Below are 20,794 nucleotides of genomic sequence, written 5' to 3' on the forward strand. Positions count from 1 at the left end.
TTACTGATATAGCTACTGATTTAAACATGCAGCAGTTTACAGAAGAACATAAATAATGACAGACACTCACACACTGCCACTCATCCATGGAGTTACTCCCACACCTACTCAGTCCTGTAAAGAATCAATCACACTTTGATTTCTTGATCTATATAGTTAAACACAGAACAGCTTACATTTTCACAGATATACAAACACATACTTACTCACTTATACAATCAAATCCTTCATCCATACTCTTATACATCCTCTCATTCTTCAATATGTAAAACATATTTAAACTTTACAAAAACACACAGACACTGGATGATGTCATCAGTGATGTCACTGACCATGTCATGAATGATGTAATATGTGACATCATCAGCATTGGATTGCGGATGCGCGAAATATATAGTTAGTGGACCTAACTATATGTCGAATTTCATTGGTTTTATATCAATAAAATGTCCAGCTAACTATTTAGGAGGAATTTCAATGGTTTTTTATATGTAAATTCCTAACTATATAAGGCCTAAAACCTATGTTTTTTTTAGTGAATTTCATTGGTTTTTTAAAGGCAATTCCTAACTATATACAGTATATAACCTTTGTTTTTTTCAGTGAATGTTTATATATATATATATATTTTTTTTTTTCATTGGTTTTTTAAAGGCTAATTCCTAACTATATATAGTGTATAACCTATGGTTTTTTCAGTGAATTTCATTGGTTTTTTAAAGGCTAATTCCTAACTATATATAGTGTATAACCTATGGTTTTTTCAGTGAATTTCATTTTTAAAAGCTAATATATATATATATATATATATATATATATAAGGCCAGAAACCTATGGTTTTTTCAGTGAATTTGCAAGGTTTTGAAAATGCTAATTCTATTAGCGGATAACGTTTAAATATGTTAATATCCTTGTGGGACCACCTGAGCAGCCCTAGGGATCCGATTTTTCATGCATGAACGATGGTTGGATGCATGATGGATGAATGATTCTTGGGTCGATGCATGGATGGATGCATGCATGATAGATGGGTGAATGGATGCATGAATGATGGATGGATGCAGGATGGATGGATGGGGTGCATGAATGGTGGGTGGGAGGGTGGCTGGGTGTTGGATGGATGCATGGATGCATGATTGTTGGCTGGAAGATGGATGGATGGCTGGTGGATGCATGATGGATGAATGATTGTTGGGTGGATGCATGATGGGTGAATGCATGATGGGTGGGTGGATGAATGAATGCTGGGTGGATGCATGATGGTTGGATGCAGGGTGGATGGGTGGATGCATGCATGCATGAATGAATGAATAATGGATGGATGTATGATGGCTGGATGGATGGTGGATGGATGGGTGGCTGGATGGTGGACTGTGTGAGTGGTGGGTGAGCAGTATCAGACTGCCTGCACAATGCCAGGGTGACTGTGTGTAGTAAATGGTAGGTAAGTGTGCAGGGTGAGCAGTGTTTGAGGATAGGTGAAAGGTATGCAAGTAATTTGTAGCAGAATACATTGAATAAAAATAGGTGGATCGATAGGTGAACGGTAGTGTGGATGGATGGTAGGGTGCGGATGGATGAAGGATGGGTCAATGGATGGATGAATGGATGGATGGGTTGACAGGGCAGTATGTTTGCCATTCTTCTCAATAATATTCCCCATCATTTCTTAAATTCATCATAATACAGTTTCATTTTTATGTCGGACCCTGGGACTGTATCGAAATCATGGCCATAGATTCATCTGCTATATAAATGCCCTTTCCGCCCCTTTCTAAAATGCTTGCAAACACCACATGTTGGACCGGATCACTAAAGAAATCTATTCCTTTTCCAAGCTGCTATTCCTGGACCTACTGAGTCGGTCCTGGTGCACTAAATAAATCCAAAAACATAAGGCAATGGATACAGTGTCTTTAAAACAGAACGTTACATCAATTACCTAGGTATACGAATAAAAAGGAAGCTTACACGTACATCCTTTATGGTTCAAACAGTAACATATTCTCCATGAGCCCTTCCGCTCCCTCTAGTGCTCCCTTAACAGAACACCCAGCAAGTTCCGCCCTGCTCAGAACGCTACCACAACAGCTTCAGTCACAGCTTTGATTTCCCCCGCAGGCTATTTTGGGAGGCATGATAACTCGCAGCAGTGCTTCAATAGATATGAGCGCCAGACGCACTGTTTACTCTATCACTCAAGCTCCGTGATCAATATGGATTATTGGGTCAGTGTCCATATTATAGTGACCCTCCGCTAGCGCTTGTAAAAGGGGAGCCACATTGTTCCCCACGTGAAGCGGAGGTTCCAAGATAATGGGAAAACCAGAATGCCAGCCAGACGTTACAATCTTACTGTAAACTGACATGTAGGAACCGATTTGTCGCTGGCATAGGGAAGTATTGAATTCACTGGCTAGGCCTCTTTGCTGTTAATACAACCATCATGCCGACGGTCACCTTTCCTCTCCGTCGGTACTTCTAATCAGCATCTGAGCCGATCGGGGAGGTGAGGAAGGCCGTCTGGGCTGCAGTATATAACGCTCATTGCCATTGGAATAGCGAGCGTCACATGTATCTCAGCGAGCATCCTGATTGGCTGACTTATGAGCCAATGGGGGCTGGATGTTGTCGATACTTAAAAAGGTAAACAAAGCCCCGTAAATGGACTGATGTATATCGCCTCGTTCTAAGCCAAAGAGGTGCAAACTTAGGTTATTTATGAGAAGAGTTGTAAGAAATTGTGAAAGGGGTAACATCAACATGCCGATGGTTATTAATTCGGCGAGTTTGTTTATGTTTTATTAATCGGCTTATTGTCAAACTTAGGTTATTTATGAGAAGAGTTGTAAGAAATTGTGAAAGGGGTAACATCAACATGCCGATGGTTATTAATTCGGCGAGTTTGTTTGTTTTATTAATCGGCTCATTGTCATTGGAACAGCCAGGGGGAAGCGGAAACCACGTCCTCCCGGCCCCGCCTACAACCAGGCGGCGGCGGCCATTTTAAGGCGGCTCGGGCCGCGGAGGTGATCTCGGCAGTAAAACGAGGGGTGAGCACCCTCAAAATTAAAATAAAACACAAGAAAATATAAGGCAGAAGCCCCCCAAGCCCCCCCCACCCCAAAAAAAAATCCGAAAATTCGCAGGGGTGCGCGCACGCGTGCGCGCTTATAGATATATAATTGATTTATCTTCTAATTTTCTCAGGAACCACTGGAGGGATTTACACTATTTTACCAAAAGCGTGATCTGCATACCAGACACTACCATTTTGACAAGTTTGGTGTAATTCCCTTCAGCGGTTCAAGCTGTAGCTGAGTCTAAAGGTCCTATGGAAATTAACATGGGGAAAACACGTTTTGGGACCCCCCTTTTTTCTCAGCCCCCACTTGACGAATCCCCCCCAAATTTTCAGGGAAGGAGCGGAGCGAGCGAGCCATCTTCTTCGAGAAATTTGCAAAGATTCATCAACCAGGGCCAAAGTTATTTCCAATAGAATGTTGGGGATTTCCTATGGGAACCCGTCCTAACTAGATTTTTCTCTATTGAACTTTTGAAAATTCTATGTCTAATAACTTTGGCGTTTGTGGACGGCATCGGCTGAAATTTTCAGGAAAATGGCACATTTTGTTTCTGATCAGCCCCTGAAAATTTGGGAGGGTTTCGTCAAGGGGGGGGGCCGAGAAAAAAGGGGGGTCCCAAAACGCGTTTTTTTTGCCATTCATTTTTCCATAGGGCGTTTGGCCTCACTTTTAGCTCGAACGGCTGAATGGATTTACACGAAACTTGGCAAAATTGTAGGGACTGTTAGCCCGATGTGCCTTTGCTGGGTCTCAATATATGTGCTCCAGTGGATTTTGAGAAATTAACGTTTAAAAAAACAGATATATCTGTGACAGCGTCCCGGATAGCGCTCCAGTTCGCGTACTTTTCGCGTAACGGAGCTTTGCGAACCGAAGCTGATCGGCTCTCCGGTGTCTGTCAACATTCTAAACAGTCCGTAGCGGCTGCCATCTTGTCTCTCGGTAGGATCGAGAGACAAGAGGAGGCCAAAACGAAGGTGGAAATGAAGGAAAGGGGGCAAGGTAGACCCCTTCTGACCCCCTAGGATTGATGAGGGGGATATTAAAGTGCCCCGCAGGGCAAAAAAAAAAAAATTGCGATTTTTTGCCGTAGAGACGTGTCCCGGTACGCGAACCAGGCAGCTAACCGGGCAGCTAACCGGCAGCGTAACGGGAGTCTGAGGAGAAGCTGATTGGCTGTCAACATTGTAAACAGTCCGGAGCGGCCCCCATCTTGTCTCTCGGTAGGATCGAGAGACAAGAGGTGGAAAAAAAAAAGGTGTAAATGAAGGAAAGGGGTAGGGTAGACCCCTTCTGACCCCCTAGGATTGATGAGGGGGCTATTAAAGTTCCCCGGGGGGCAAAAGAAAAAAATAATTGCGATTTTTCCCGGTAGAGGCGCTTCCCGGTACGCCAACCGGGCAGCTAACCGGCAGCGTAACGGGAGTCCGACATCTTGTGTTTTTGGAGCGTCCGGTTTGCGTACCGGGTAGCGTTCCGGTAAGCGTAACAAGGGGAAAACCAAGAGAAACAGTAAAATAAAATTTAAAGGAATAGATTTCCACCAAACTTGGCAAAATTGTAGGGACTGTTTGTTTGATGTGCCTTTGCAAGGCCTCAAGATATGTGCACGTGTGGATTTTGTCTAATTAAGGTTAAAAAAATATATATATATCTGTAAGCGTGCTCCGCCGCGCTTACGTTACGGGTTTTGTTTGCGCTGCAGAGACGATACGTCGCGGTTATGCGACGCGTCATGAGGCGTCTCACGTGGCTACGTGATACGTCACGTAATAAAGAATATATTTTACAGCTATAGATATTAGCTTTTAAAAAACCAATGAAATTCACTGAAAAAACCATAGGTTATAGACCATATATAGTTAGGAATTTGCATTTACAAAACCTTGAAAATTCACTGAAAAAACCATAGGTTATAAACCATATATAGTTAGGGATTAGAACTTACAAAACCTTAATTTACTCGCACAAAACCATTGAAATTCCCATATATAGTTAGTTGCACTAACTATATATCGCGCACCCGCAATCCACTGCTGATGATGTCACATATTACATCATTCATGACATGGTCAGTGACATCACTGATGACATCACTGATCTGAGCAGCTCCTGAAAATTTGGGGGGTGCTCGTCAAGGGGGGGCCGAGAAAAAAGGGGGGTCCCAAAACGCGTTTTTCCCATGTTAATTTCCATAGGGCGGTTGGCCTCACTTTTAGCTCGAACGGCTGAATGGATTTGCACGAAACATGGCAAAATTGTAGGGACTGTTAGCCCGATGTGCCTTTGCAAAAATTGTTTGAGACATTATTCATTTTTATATGTATTTTTTAAACTAGTAGCAAATTGATTATAATGTAAAATTAGACCTTAAATATACTGTGCAACTTTAAGTTTGCTCATAGTTACTTCCTTTCTTCCACTATATCATCTCCAATGTGTATTTAACATCTCTTTATCATCTCCTGCCTCCATGGTGTTTCTGCTTTCCTGACAGACTACGCTATGAATTCCATATACCACAATAACTTCTGAAACAACATGCAAGATATCTACAAAGGAAACAATGTATTTTTATTTTTAGACTCTGCATTGGTACCTACATGTTGGTACTTGAATAAAAAAAAAAAAAAGAACAATCAATAAACATACAATATTTGAACAATCTTTCATCCTATTTTCCCAATATTACGCTTCCCGGACCTCTTCCCGGTGCGCTTAGCGAGCGCTCCCCCCGCAAAAAAAAAACGATATAAAAATTATTATTTTTTAACCCCGCGAGGCCATTTTAAAGCCCCCTCATCAAACCTAGGGGATCAGGGAAGATGTACTCTGCCCCCTTATGCTCATTTCCCCCTTTGTTTTTTCCACATCTTCTGTCTCGATCCTACCGAGACACAAGATGGTGGCCGCTCCGGACTGTTTCGAATGTTGACAGACACCCGACAGCCAATCAGCTTTGCTTCGCGAAGTTCCCTTACGCGTCAGGTACGCGAACCGGGGCGCTAACCGGAGCGCTGTCACTGATATATCTGTTTTTAAAAACGTTAATTTCTAAAAATCCACTGGAGCACATATATTGAGACATAGCAAAGGCACGTCGGGCAAACCATATCTACAATTTTGCCAAGTTTCGTGTAAATTCATTCAGCCGTTCGAGCTAAAAGTGATTCCAACCGCCCTATGGAAAAATGAATGGGAAAAACGTGTTTTGGGACCCCCCTTTTTTCTCGGCCCCCCCTTGACGAAACCCCCCCCAAATTTTCAGGGGCTGCTCAGAAACAAAATGTGCCATTTTCCTGAAAATTTACAGCCAATTCCGTCCACAAACGCCAAAGTTATTCGACATAGAATTTTCAGAAATCCCATAGGAAAAAAATCCTAACTATATACAGGTAAAATATATATATATATATATATATATATATATATATATATATATATATATATATATATATATATATATATATATATATATATATAGCACAAATCCTCGAACCTCCACGCTGGCGGCGAAAGAAAGCAGACCCCACGTTTAACAGGCAGGATGATTTTTTTATTTAGGACCCTTCAAATGACGCGTTTCGAGTACGTTGTACTCTTGTTCACACACCGTTGAAACAGTCAGCCTTCAAATTTATACGCTTTTTTTTCCCCTGACCCTTCCCAAGGGCCACACCTCCTGTTGTGCATCACATGACTGATTACATAAACATAGAAATAGGTGCAACCATTCAAATGGGGAATACAGACGACTGATAATATAGTGTAATCACTAAATCACAATAATGTAATGCAAAGATAATATATGTGTGCATATAGTGTATAATTCAATATATACAATAATACATATTATAAACGCATGTGGAGTCAGTCATAATGTAAAAAACCAAAAATGTATTCTATAACATTTTCGAACATTGTCCTATTCCCGAATAACGATATTGCACTAATTTCCTTACAGGCCTAAAAGAATATCATAACTGCTTGAATGCAGAAATGCCCCACATACGGGCTATAAAAGTGACTAGTACTGGAAAATCTCTGCCTAAATGCAGTAGTCCGAAGGACAGATATAAAGTGCCTAATGCAGATTGTGCAAATTGCAATCCAGTATCAAAATTTAAACATGAAAGCCTAAAATCATGCGATGTTACATGTAGGTGACAACTATATTGTGTAATGCCCACGAGCTAATGTCTACAATATTTATTTAAAATTCATAATTCATGAATTTACACATTTCATAAATATTAAGACCTATATAGAAGTATTTACAAAAATGTGTGACTAAATATTTACACATGGTGTAACATAATCACCTCTAACTTAGTGCTCCTATGTGTTTGTGCCAGTGTAAGTGACAAAAAATAATTGAATGGGGAAAAAATATAATCATGTGATATTATATACAGTCCCAGCAAAAGACTAGGAAAAAAGAGAGAATTAGCAGTGTTGATAAAACACACGTATTGTCAGTATATATGAAATATATACACATTTTCAATGTTCAGCATGTGTGTTGGATTCAAAAGCTCAGTGGGCTATCAGAAATCGGAATCAACAATGAATTCTGAAATCAATATGAGTAGCCAAAGTTTGTCAATGTTTTAATAACCAGGAAGGCTCCGCCCTCATAGGTATCGCTAGGGGAGACATATATAAAGATGGGGATGTTTCTTATGCTAAGAAAACCCTTTCTTATAAGAAGTTATGTAAGTCCTCAGTTGCGTTAAGTCCATTTGGTTGTTTGCTATCCAACGCTACAATATACTGAGTCTCTAGTCTTCTAAGGATTTTGTCCCTATCTCTCCCCGTCTCAAGATGGGCACTGCATCAATGACATAGTATTTTAAACACGCCAGGTCCCTGGCATGAACCATGTCGAAGTGGCGTGCCACGGGGTAGGTGGAGTCATGATTGACTATTGCCCAGAGATGCTGTAATATCCTCACATGCACCTGCGACCTAGTGCTACCTACATAGCTCAGGCCACAGGTGCAGGTCAAGACATACACAGCAAACTCCGTGCGGCAATTAAAGTTGCCCTTGATTGCCACCTTGGTGCCGGAAAAAGGATTGTCATAGTGGGTCGTGTTTTGCCCAAATTTGCATGCACGGCACGAACTGCACTTGAAAAAGCCCTTTTTAGTGAGCCAGTCACTGCCACTGACTAGCTCTGGGCTAGATCTAACTAATTTGCTGTGCATGCTGTAGGCTCTTTTAAAGGTAACAACAGGTTTGTCCGATACTCTGGAATTTAAAACACCATCAGTTTTTAAAATAGGCCAATGCCTATTGATGATTGCTTTAATTTGTCTTTGTTGACGGCTATATGAAATGATGAGCCTAGGCGCTAGATCACTATTGTCTACCTCTGGAAGTTTTGGTGACAGAAGAGACACTCTAGACCTTTCCTGCGCTTTTGTTAAAGCTCTTGAAAGGGTGGTCTCATTATAGCCCCTGGCCCTCAAACGTTCCAGCATAACTGACGCTCCTTCTTTAAACTTCTCTTCACTATTGCAGATTCGCTTTAATCTCAGAAGTTCCCCCAGAGGAATACTTTCAATTACATGCTGGGGATGTATATATATAATGTTCCTATACGCTGCCACAGTTGAAGGTGCACACAGTAACAGGCGAACCCAGCCTTCATGGTCAAGTCCTTTATTCAGCAAAACTGGCAACAGCGCTGAATATTTCATCAAGCCCCAACGCGTTTCAGAGCTCCTTCTGCTCTTTGGTCACGGGGCGGCATACAGCATGCAGATGCAGAGGAGATGAGTCCCCGGTTCGTCCAATTACAAAGCCAATTGGCTGACGTCATCCCCGGACTTCTGGGACTCGTAGGCTACATGCCACAATATGACCCATAATGGGTTCTGCCTTCTGTAAAATAATGTCATGCCCTCAATAGGGCCTTCAGTTCAGAGCAAGTTTTAAATGTATGCGCAAACCTGTCACCCTGCAATCTGGTTTGCATGGATTGCGAAACCTACAGTCCACAATAAATCCATGTGGTGGCACCACCTCCCCGACCTGGCTTGGCCGGTGAATATTTGCCTATACGATGAGATGAGTCCCCGGGTGCACCTTCAACTGTGGCAGTGAGAGGGAAGTGTGAAATAAGTGAAAGGTGCAGTAGAAGCGAGACAATTGGACTGTGCAGCAGGTAGGAGCTGACTAGAACCTTCAAGGTAACTGTCTTGTCTTTGGTAGGTCCGAAAGGTAAATATAGGGTTCCCTGGTAATCATTTATTTTTTATTTTTTTTATAAATATCTTTTATTGATTTTGTTTAATATAGATACCACACTTAAAGCATTTACGTAATGAGACAATCCTACAGTAACATTACTGAAAATACAATTGCATACAAGTTGTGTGGTTAAACAAGATATGAAATGCAAAAGCGGTGCCTACAGTTGCTTCATCTTGTTAAGGAGCACGTTGTATTATTCTAATTCACTGCCTGTTGCCTCCATCAGCCATAGGTGATTGTGTCCTGCAGGCTTACTGAAGCCAATTTACTCTGTTTCCAACTTTCATCTATAACATCTGGGTGTGGGGTCCGCTTATGTGCTGTATCAATGTTTTGCTGTGTTGCATTATAACTGATCGACTACTGGTCGTATTGGAAATAAGACATTATATTCTAACTGCATACTCAAAATATACATACCTAATTAACAAGAAGAACAAAAGAAAAGAAAAATAAATAAGAATCGCCATCTAAAAACTTGATGGTGGTGGGCTGGGTTCAGTGTGACAGTGTGCTGAAACCGGTGCTCTAAGTTATAATCAAGGGATGAGTGTAAGGAGATGTATCTTAAAGGTCTCTCCTGAGAGGGAGCATCGTACTGATGGTCAGCTATGCGGTATATAGTGAGGAAGGAGAATTGAATTCAGTTTCATATGCAGCTGTGAGAGTGTTCCTGCCGATCTGTGGCTTCACCAGTGTCACTAGGTGGCTGTGAAGGGGTGAGGCCTTCTGCATCATCCGACTGCACTAATGCCTTAAGAATAACGTCCCAGGACTGCGCAATAGGATACTTGCGCAGTCCCGCTGTTTCCTCTCAATGTAATGTGGTGCTTTCAGCTTGCGCCGATATGGCTATGGATTGCACCCAGCTGGCCAATACTGGGGGGTCGAAGTGCTTCCACCTCTTAGTAATGAGGCGCTTTGCCGTTACCAACCATAGATCCGTAAATCTGGACACCACTCTGTTCTTTTTCGCACGTGGATACAGTCCCAGTATACAGGCCTCCCATGTTTGTGGCAATGTCACGTTGATGCATGTTGTTAGTGTCCATAATTGCACACCAATATGCTTGGAGCGAAGTAAAGGACCATATCATATGTAAGAAGTCTGCATCAGCTTGCTGGCATCTCGGGCAGGCAGAGGAAGTAATTTTAAAATATTTGTTTATTTTGTCCGGGTAATGATATGCCCTATGCAGTATGTATGTCTGAATATGCTTAAATCTCGAGCTGCATGGGATATATGTGGAGCCGGCAACGATTACTTCCCACTCCTTATCTGACCATGGTTGTCCTCTGTCTTCCTGCCATCTCTCTCGAAGACTTATCAACGGCTGCAGGGTGTGTGTGAGTAGAACGTTCACTAACCAATGCGTCATGTGTGAGCATTCGTCCATGACGTGTAAATACTGAAGAAGTACATGTGTTTTAGGCTCAGTTGTCATGTCTCCCCAGGCTATTGCTAGAGTTCACATTATAGCTGCATGTAAGAGGAATTGACCTGCTGGGATATCATTCTCAATGGCCAATGTTTCAAAAGTTAAAAGGGTGCCTTCTACATATAAATCCCCTATTGTGTCTATTCCTTCCGCATGCCAAGCAGTTAGCTCTGTATCGGACACTTTCTCTCTGCGCCTAGGGATTCTCACCAGTGGTAGCAGTGGAGCATAAGGGGGTACGGCTCGGGTTAAGTATGAACTTCTCTTATAACATTTATAAGCCAGTGCTATGTATATCTGAGATGGGCCAGGGAGTCGAGTGATGGGATGAAACAAGTGATATAATTGCGATTGTGACCACGACAGTGACTTTGTTGCAGTGTCTTCCAGGTTTTTGCCACTCATCCATTTTGTCACCCACTGCAACTGGGATGCCAGGTAATAAAGTTCCATATTCGGGACTGCTATGCCACCATTACTCGTAGGCGCATAAAGCTTCCATAGTGCTATGCGTGGCCTCCCTTTGTTCGAAATGAAGACCCGAATTATACTTTCTAAGCCTCACAATAGTTTTACCGGGACATATATGGGAAGATTTGAGAAATAATATGAGTCTTGGCAATATTATCTTTGTTAAGGTGATGCGACCCATGACACTCAGTGGAAGAGTTTTCCAAAACTGAGCTTGCGTTTTAATTGCAGTTATGGCTCTTACTAGATTGCCATTGATGATGTCACTAGGAGATCTATAAATATATTCCTAGATACCGGAATGTTGTTGGGTACCAGTTCAAGACAGTTCAGTTAATAATTATGTTGGTTTCGGCCTCGTCGGCACTAAAGAAGAATACTCATGACTTCGTCCAGTTTACACGAAGTCCGGACATTCTCTCAAAGTTACGGAAAGTCTCCGCGATGATTGGAGGAATATTTTGCAGGTCTCGTATATACAGTAGCAAATCATCCGCAAATAAGGACACTGCATGTTGGCCATCTCCCAATGGTATGCCCCAATGCTCTCCACTATTGCGAAGAAGCACCGCTAAGGGTTCCATTGCAAGGGAGAAAAGCAATGGGGACAGCGGGCACCCCTGCCGCGTCCCTCTTTTTATTCGTAGTGCGTCTGAGAATAGGCTCCCTGTCTTGACCCATACCGTGGGGCATGGATAGAGCAGTCGCACCATTTGTATGTAGCTTTCCCCCAAGTTGTATTTTTGGAGAACTGTGGCAAGGAATGGCCATTCCAAAGAGTCGAATGCCTTTTCTAAATCAAGAACGAAACAACTAGACCGTGGCCGATTCTCTGCGGCGTACCTTTGTATTCTGAACAATCTGCGTATGTTGAGGGATGTGATCCTGGTGGGGACAAATCCATTTTGATCAGGGTGAATGAGTATTTTTACCAATGGAGCTATGCGTTTGGCCAATATGGATGCAAATATTTTGGAATCAGTGTTGAGGAGTGCTAGTGGGCGATAAGAGCCAAGAAGCTCAGCATCTCTGCCCGGTTAGAGTAAGGAGACTAGTTCATCATTCAATAGCTGTGGTGTTAGCGTATCAGAGTAAGCCTTGTAAAATCTACAGGTAAACCGTCTGGGCCTGGTGATTTGCCATTTGACAGTGAAAATATATTGGCTCTGATTTCCTCCTGAAGGATAGGAGCGTTAAGATCATCTAGCTGCTCTGGAGTGGATTGTGGTAATATAAAATCTGCGAGAATGGACTGAATTTCTGGCAGCGTGGCCTGCAGCTGGAAGTATACAACATGTCATAGTTGGATGTGAATGTGTCATGTATAGCTTTCGGGGCTTGCACCACATTTCCTTGTTGTTTTTACAGAGGTGACTGGCAAGGTCGTCATTTCCTGACGGATCAGCCAAGAAAGTAATTTACCTGCCTTGTCGCCCTGATGATACGTCTTGGCAGAGTGTGCCGCATAATTTAAAGAGCGTAGCCTGCCTAAGAGTCGAGAATGTTCTTCACTTTCACTAGCTAAAGTGCTTGGAGATCCCCCAGCTTCCATGCGTTCGCTCAAGGCCAGTTTGCGCTCTACTGCAATTAGATCTTTTTCCAGCTGCCTACGCATGCCTGCTTGTGTGCCTAAACAGTGACCCCTTATCACCACCTGAAAAGCGTCCCATTCTAATTGCAATGTAGAGGCTGTGCCAGCATTTTCGTCAATGTATCGAGCAATCGCAGTTTCCAAGGAGCTGCGGTAAGGTGCATCTAATAAGACTTCAGGCTGTAACCGCCAGAGTGGAATAGGAGATCTGGTGCGTTCCCACTTTAGGTCTAGCGTGTGTGGGTTGTGATCGGAGTGTGTCCGCCCTAGATATTGTGTAGCTGTGATGTTGGGTAGCAGCGTGTCTGAGACTATGAAGCTGTCTAGGCGGACATATAATCTATGTGCTCCCGAGTGGTAGGAGTATAGTTTGTCGACCAGGTTTTGGTGTCTCCACATGTCAGTCAAGTGGCATGGCATCGCCCAGTTATTCAGTGCTTTCATGGCAGTAGTTACATTGGTACCTGGAAGGGGGGGAAACGAACGATCTAGTGCTGTGTCTAATACACTGTTATAGTCTCCTCCCAGTATCTTGGGAATATCATGCCAAGGCGCTAACATCTGAACAAGTGATCTAAAAAAACCCTGTTCTGTGTTTGGCACATAAATTGATGCAATCACAATTGGCCTGCCATCTAGTGTTGCCTTTACCGCAACATATTTACCCTCTATATCGATTTTCGTGTCTATAACTTTAAACGGAAGCCCCAGCTGAACCCATATTAAGACCCCACGTGAAAACGCTGAATAGCCTGTGGCATACAGTTGACCTCGCCAGCGGCGATGTAACCGCGGAAGTTCCGCTCTGGATAAATGTGTCTCCTGGAGAAGGGCTACCTCTATACAGTGACGCTTAAGATATGAGTAGATTAGATATCTACGTGATGGAGTGTATATGTCCTGCACATTCCACGTACCTGACGGTATGTGGTGAAGTACATGAACATTTCGCAAGCAACATAAGATTTACAGGCACATACATTTGTAACACTATTGGTGTCCTGATAATAAACATTCTAAGTGGCATGTCCCAGCATCCAATAGATGGCGTCTTAAACAAAATGATACATATAAGAAATTCCAAAAGGGCGAAAATGCAACATGCAATCGTCCAAACCTTATACAGAGGCAGCATTCAAACAATGACTAGGGGGGGTGAGCTAGGCACTTAACTTCAAAAAAGGAACAAGCTAATGCCTGACTATGTCTTGGGGTAGGGGGGGTCTCCTTGTATACCGGCCAAGAACATACATACAGAGGCTGTGACTTAAATCACTGCAGCCTAGCAGCAGCGACTGGTATAAGAGGCAAATTTAATGTCTGACATTTGGGCACAATGTAAATGTAAATCAAAATGTAAATTGATACTTGTATAGCGCACTACTCACCCGCAAGGGTCTCAAGGCGCTTGTACGAATACCGGTGTGGAACCCATCCTGACTTTCCCTGTGAGGCGTCCACAGCTGGGCACCCCCAAGGTGGAGGCCAGGCATCCTTAGCGTTGTGGGGGCGGTTGTGGAGATTAAGCAAGCTATTGCCCAGAGTTGCAGAGCGGGACTCCATGATTGGAATAGGCACTGAGGCGAGAATTATCAGGTCCGTGGAATTTTGAGCCCAAGACCCACCGAGGCGGGGAATTGAACCCTGGTCCCGGGTTAGACCTCTGCATCAGGGTCTGCCGCTCTAATCATTGAGCCACACTTCTCCAATAGAGTTACTATTCCAGCCTCATAGCCTGTTGCCATAGTATATATGTACAAATGGTTGACCATACTTGCCAGTACTGAGTCTCAGGGTGCGGCAATCCAAAACTGGAAGACTTGCTTAGGTATTTGGCTATGTCGCAACTTTTGTATCATACAGAAAGTGTTAAGACAGTATGCTTTAACCAATATCAGCAGACGTTTGCGGAGTGACGTGTGGCAGGTCGCAGGAGCCTTGGGAGTTGAACTGTTCATCAGAGAGGTCATCATCACGGTCATGTTCATGTTGACTTGAAGCGGAGGTGGCCTCATACAGTGGGGATCCACTGAGCGCATAATCCCAGTCTGGGTCCAGAGAGTGGGAGAGCTGTGTCCGCTTCTGTCGCTTTTCCCGGTTGCGGCGAAGTGAGGGCATGTCGCGGATCTGTGCTTTTGTGCAAATAGTGACTACGCCTGCACCTTTACCTGTGGGAACATAGGCGTCAATCCAATCCTCTACCAACTCCGGGGTGTTGAAGAAGTGAGTTTTCCCGTTTGCAACCACTCGTAGCCACGCCGGGAATAGTAGAGAGTTTTTAAGGTTGTGTTGACGGAGACGCTTTTTGACAGCCATGAAAGAAAACCTATGCTTGTGAACCTGTATAGTGTAATCTGGAAAGAACATTATTCTAAGATTATCGATGTGGATGTCCTGCAATTTTCTGATCTCTTGCAGCACGGTGTCCCTATCTCTGTAATTAAGCAGGCGGATTAGAAACGGACGGGGGTTCGAGCCCATAGGCGGGGGCCTTGTTGGTACCCTATGTGCACGCTCCACTACGAAGTAGAGCGAGAGCGCTCCCTCTGGCAGCAGTGAGCGAAGCCAGGTTTCAGCATATGCAACTGGATCTCTGCCTTCCTTCCCCTCTGGCAAGCCCACCACGCGTACGTTGTTCCGTCTTGCCCGCCCTTCCGCATCTTTAAACTATCTTCCAGAAATTCCAGTCGGTTGAGCAGATTTTTTACATGTTTGTCCATTGCAGTCACCTGTGGAGTGATTTCAACCATGACAGTTTCCACCGCAGTAGTACGTTCTGTTAATTTACGATGGTCAGCACGCAGGTGCGTAAGGTCGATTGCTACTTTAGCTATTTTATTTTCTAATGAAGTGCGGGTTTGGTTGATCGTTTCACCCAGTTTCTCTACTGCCGCAAGCACTGCGTCTAACTTGCTGGAGGTTGTGTCTGCAGTTGTCTGCTCCGCCATTTTTCCTGATTTGGGTTTGGATGATAGTGTGGGTACGAGGGTTCCTCCCGCTCCTATTCTTGCACGGGTGCCCTGCGACATTAGGTTTGGGTCTCTCACATGTAAAGCACACTGACCCAGTGAAATATGCACTGCCTTTTTTCCCTATAAGCACAATCGTGTAAATGTGACCCAGTGTGATGCTAGAGGTGTCAAGGATGATGGCGCCAGTGGCAGATGTATCTCCACTGAATTACCTGCCTGTGCACTGCGGTGCATGTGTCAACAAGCGTAATGAGGCCACTGCTGCAAATTTACTCGTCCCTAGAAAGCACCGCCTCTCGCCCAGCAGACTCCTCAATTCTGCGAGACACTATGCAATCTCAGGAACTGGCAAGGATTTGTAGATTGGTGGGGTAGTGGACCATGGACATGTTAATTGTGCAGTCTATTGGATAGATTCAGTCCTGACTTCTGTATGAAGTGTCAGTGGTTTTCGCTCTTGCTGTGAATGCCAAGGTGATTCACTCCACTCAAATATCTACACACACCGCTTAGGCTTCACAAGAATCTGAAGTTGAGTGTAATTGGTTCTTGGGCGCTGAGTCACTGTTGGACCATGCAGTTGTCGCCGGTAGGGGTCACCCCAGAAGCACGCCGCTGCTTCACAGCACAGTTGGCAAGACAGTCATCTCAAAACAGTAAGCAGGGCCTGTGCACGGTACAATGCAGAAATCCCCTCAGGTCAGGTTCAGGTTCAGGCTGTTTCAGGTTCAATGAAGGGGCAGAAGAGGGCTCGCAAAGCAGAGCACGCCCACAACTTCTCATGCAAAGCGGATATGACCATGCGCTATGTTCGTCTGTCCCCATAGTCCACCAGCAGGCACCGATTAGGGGATAACCGCCCCAAGCTGGGATGAGGCGCAGTGCAGGCCAACGATAATGAAGCTGGGGCAAGGGGGGGGGGGGCAGTGGAGCCACAAGTGAATCACTACTGTCAAGATGTTTCACCCAGCTGGTCACACCGCATCCCCCTCGCCGCCCGTAATATACCTGTGAGGCAGACACGGCTGACTCTCCTCAGTTCTATTGTGCGTGTCACTTCAGATGCTCCCGCGCTGCAGAGGACGCGCTCAGGCTCCCATCGTCTCACACACACCGCACCTCAAGGGTCCAAGGCGTTTCTCGCGGTCGTGAGCACCGGCCTGGCTCCGGCGTGCGGGCAGCTTCCGGTGGTAGTCTGGAGCGCCATCACCCTGGCGTCAGTGCGCTGCTGCCTCAGGTCTGCTGTATGGAAGCGCAGTTCACAGCAGGTCCACCCCTGCATGAAGTGGCTGCAGCCTCTCTACGCAATGTGCCCATGAATCAAGTGAGTCATTTGTTGTGGCCTTGTGGGCATGGCTGGACTCTGGGCTTGCTAGGCATGGAGCCCCATGAGGGGCAGAAACTGCTTCTCTGGACGGGGTCTGCGATTTTCTTCACAGCTGCCGTGAAGTGTCAGGGCATTCCTAATATTGAGCCTGTTAAGCCACGGCCTCTGCAGCTCGGTTTTGATGGAGCAATGAAGCCGGGGTAGGGAGCACCCAGCGGAGCTCTACCCAAGCACGTCTTTCTCCATTGCTGGCTTAGCCACGCCCCAGTGTTCCCTGGTCATCATGTGAGGATTGCAACAACTTTATATTGATTTCCTTTCAAAAGGAAGAGGAATTACTGAGTAATAATAAAGATTGTCTGTTCCCTCGGTTTTAAATTCATATTATATAGTGCAGAGGATCCCCGAACAGATGTCCACAGTTCTTATCAAAGTCAGTAAAGTACTTTAACTCTGCTATTAAACAAATCTTGCAATGTGTTCAGATTGTTCTCATTTATTTAAAAAATAGGTCAAACTCAAAGTAAAAACATATGTGCATAATTTTTGTATGTATGTTCTGGTTCAGATTATAAGCAAAACTTGCTTCTTAAATTCTCCCTATTTTAATTGGTATCTGTGTTGCTATACTTCAAGTTACGGTAACCACCTTGGTGGATTTGAGTTAAGATGTTTTTTTTTCTTCCTTTGAAAACGTGCTATTAAAAATTATTGAATAGGATACTAAGGAAACATATTAAGGGCAGGCAATGCTGACATTCTGCAAAAGTGTAATAATGACACATTTTATGTTTTTTATCAGGAATTAATGGACAGGGAAGCCGATCATAGCAAAATGATGGTGATCGTGAAGAACAATGACCGGGCAAACCAGAAAGGCAACCGTGAGTTGTATTTTATAACTAAGGGAGACATTCTTCAGAATTCACTGTGACTGCAGTCTTCAAAAGTATGTTTTTATTGCCAGATCCCAAGTAACTTCTTTTTTAATCCATTTGCACTTTTTTCTTTTAGTCATTATCACTAAAAACATAGAAAGGTGGTAAAATAGAGGTCTTTTGACTCCATCTACTAGTTTTATTAGAAAAATATTTGCTGTGCTTCTTGTACTTTAATAGTGCAGAATATTCTAATACTCCAACATTGAATCTTTTGTATGTTCATATGCTTGAATCATTCCCTGTAGTCAGACTGGGAATCTCTGATACATTAAAATAGCAATACAGTATAAAATATACAACAAACAGTATATAATGAGAAATGCCCATAGGCCTGAAACAACATAGTACGTTAAGTAACACATCTACCTCATTTGAAATTACCCAAACTTCAGCCAAGCTTAAGCACTCCTATTTTTCCTAGAAGCCTCCATAGTTCAGATTTCTACCGCACATTGTGTGTGAGGGAGTCCCCTGTCAGAGCTCAACTCTAACCTCTTGGTGAACCTGAAATTGCTTCTATTTTGGTCTGCCCTGGATCTGAACTAGCCCTATTTTCAGCACTACTGTACTGTGAGTTGTTTTTAGAGAAGATTGTTACAGTTTCTACAGCTCGCCGAAGTTCCGCCCCAGAGGTTGCCTTGCCGTCCGGACCTGCTGTCCAAGAGCCAATGGAGAGTATTCCATCCCAGCCTTTTTTTTCGCTATGGCTGACAGCATGGCTCCTGAAGTCTTGTAATATGGGTACTTAGACTTGCCAGATGACTGTATGAACATCCTCAAGGAAGCTAAAAAACCTTCCACTAGAGCTTCCTACGCTTTCAAATGGAAGCGTTTCTACATCTGGTGTTTGAATAACGGACATGACCCAATCTCAGGACAGGAACAGGTCATACAGCCATATTTGTTATATCTGGCTAAGTCGGGGCTGCAATTTTCCTCCATCAAGGTACACTTAGCAGCCATCACAGCATACAGAAAATCTCCTAAACAGGGTTCTTTCTTTAAGATGCCAGTGGTAAAGGATTTTTTAGAAGGATTAAAAAAGGTGTATCCACCAGTTCGAGCGCCTTCTCCTCCGTGGGAGCTCAATGTGGTCTTGACCAAGCTGGTGGGAACACATTTTGAACCAATACACAAGTCTTCTTTGCAGCACTTATCTTGGAAAGTGGCCTTCTTGGTCGCAATTACCTCTGTTCGTAGAGTAAGCGAATTGCAAGCTCTGTGCTGTAAGGAACCCTACCCAGTATTTCATGCAAATAGGGTGGTTCTTAGAACTCATCCTAGTTTTCTGCCAAAGGTGGTGTCAGAGTTCCACATCAATCAGGGAATCACGTTACCCACTTTCTTTCCCAATCCCTCTACTCCCCCTGAAAGGGCCTTACAATTTTTAGACCTTAAGAGGGTGTTGAAGTTTTATTTAGATAAAACTAAAGGTATTAGAAAGACGGACCGGTTATTTGTCAATTATGTTCCCATTAATACTGGTTTAGCAGCCACTAAGCGGTCCATCTCAAGATGGATAGTTTCCTGTATTTCCTTGGCCTATCAGTTAGCTAATAAAGTTCTTCAAAGAAGGCCTAAAGCGCATTCAACCAGAGGAAAAGCCTCAACTACGGCTCTCCTCTGAAACGTTCCCATAGCAGAAATTTGCAAAGCAGCCACATGGCGGTCTGTTCATACCTTTTCTCGCCATTACTGCTTAGATTCAGATACTCAGGCAGATGCTCAAGTAGGTCAAGCATCTCTGAGGAATCTGTATGGTTGATTATTGGTACCTATTACTTCAAGCTTGGTTATATTACTAGTGCTACATTGCTAGTCCGCGAAGTGTGGGTTATGGGCTTGCTATTCTATTCACTGCTTATGACTATTGATGAGTATCCCCTGGAAGAGAAGGATAAGTTACTTACCTGTAATCCTGGTTCTCTTCCAGGGCTATACTCATCAAAGTCATAAGCACCCGCCCGCCTCCCCGGTCTAGCAATGTTTAGTACAGGTTTTAAGTGGTTTTTTATACGCCTTTACAAAAAGAACTGACCTGTCATTTGTGGTGCATGCTGGGAGCATAGGGCTCTCTGAGGTTCTTAAAGGCAAAGTACATAGATTCTTGTAAGTCTTAAAAGCGAGGTGCCAGTTTTCTTTTCTGTCTCAGGACAGTAATTCCTATGAAGCCTGCCTATGGGCCAAACTGCCTTCAAATACTTGTGCTTTTTTCATTGTTCTGGAAAATAAAGACATTCTTATAAGAAGCCATTTGGGTGTATGGTCTCTATTACATTTTCTTAAGTAATATATTACTATGCAATTATGGCTGAGTTGCTTTCTGGCAACTTTTTGTCCCTTTTTTAATTTGGATTTTATAGGGATATATATATATATATATATATATATATATATATATATATATATATATATATATATATATATATATATATTCAATGAAAAAACCATAGGTTATAGGCCATATATAGTTAGGAATTAGCATTTACAAAACCTTATTTTACTCGCATAAAACCATTGAAATTCCATATATAGTTAGCTAACTATAAGCGCTAACTATATATCGCGCACCCGCAATCCACTGCTGATGATGTCACATATTACATCATTCATGACATGGTCAGTGACATCACTGATGACATCACTGATCACAACATCCAGTGATTGTATGTGTCTGTAAAGTTTAAATATGTTTCACATATTGAA

General features: G+C 43.4%; 1 protein-coding gene across 1 annotated transcript in view; it reads left to right on the forward strand.

Annotated features, from left to right (window-relative positions):
• LOC147748891 (myomegalin-like) overlaps positions 1 to 20,794 on the forward strand; it is a 1,575,921-nt gene that overhangs the window by 674,386 nt on the left and 880,741 nt on the right. Inside the window, exon 15 of the mRNA XM_086928761.1 lies at positions 17,950 to 18,031. Coding sequence (XP_086784887.1) covers positions 17,950 to 18,031 — 82 coding nt within the window. The remainder of the gene's footprint in view (positions 1 to 17,949; positions 18,032 to 20,794) is intronic.

This window comes from Lissotriton vulgaris, chromosome 1_1, assembly GCF_964263255.1.
Source record: "Lissotriton vulgaris chromosome 1_1, aLisVul1.2, whole genome shotgun sequence".
Classification (NCBI taxonomy): domain Eukaryota; kingdom Metazoa; phylum Chordata; class Amphibia; order Caudata; family Salamandridae; genus Lissotriton; species Lissotriton vulgaris.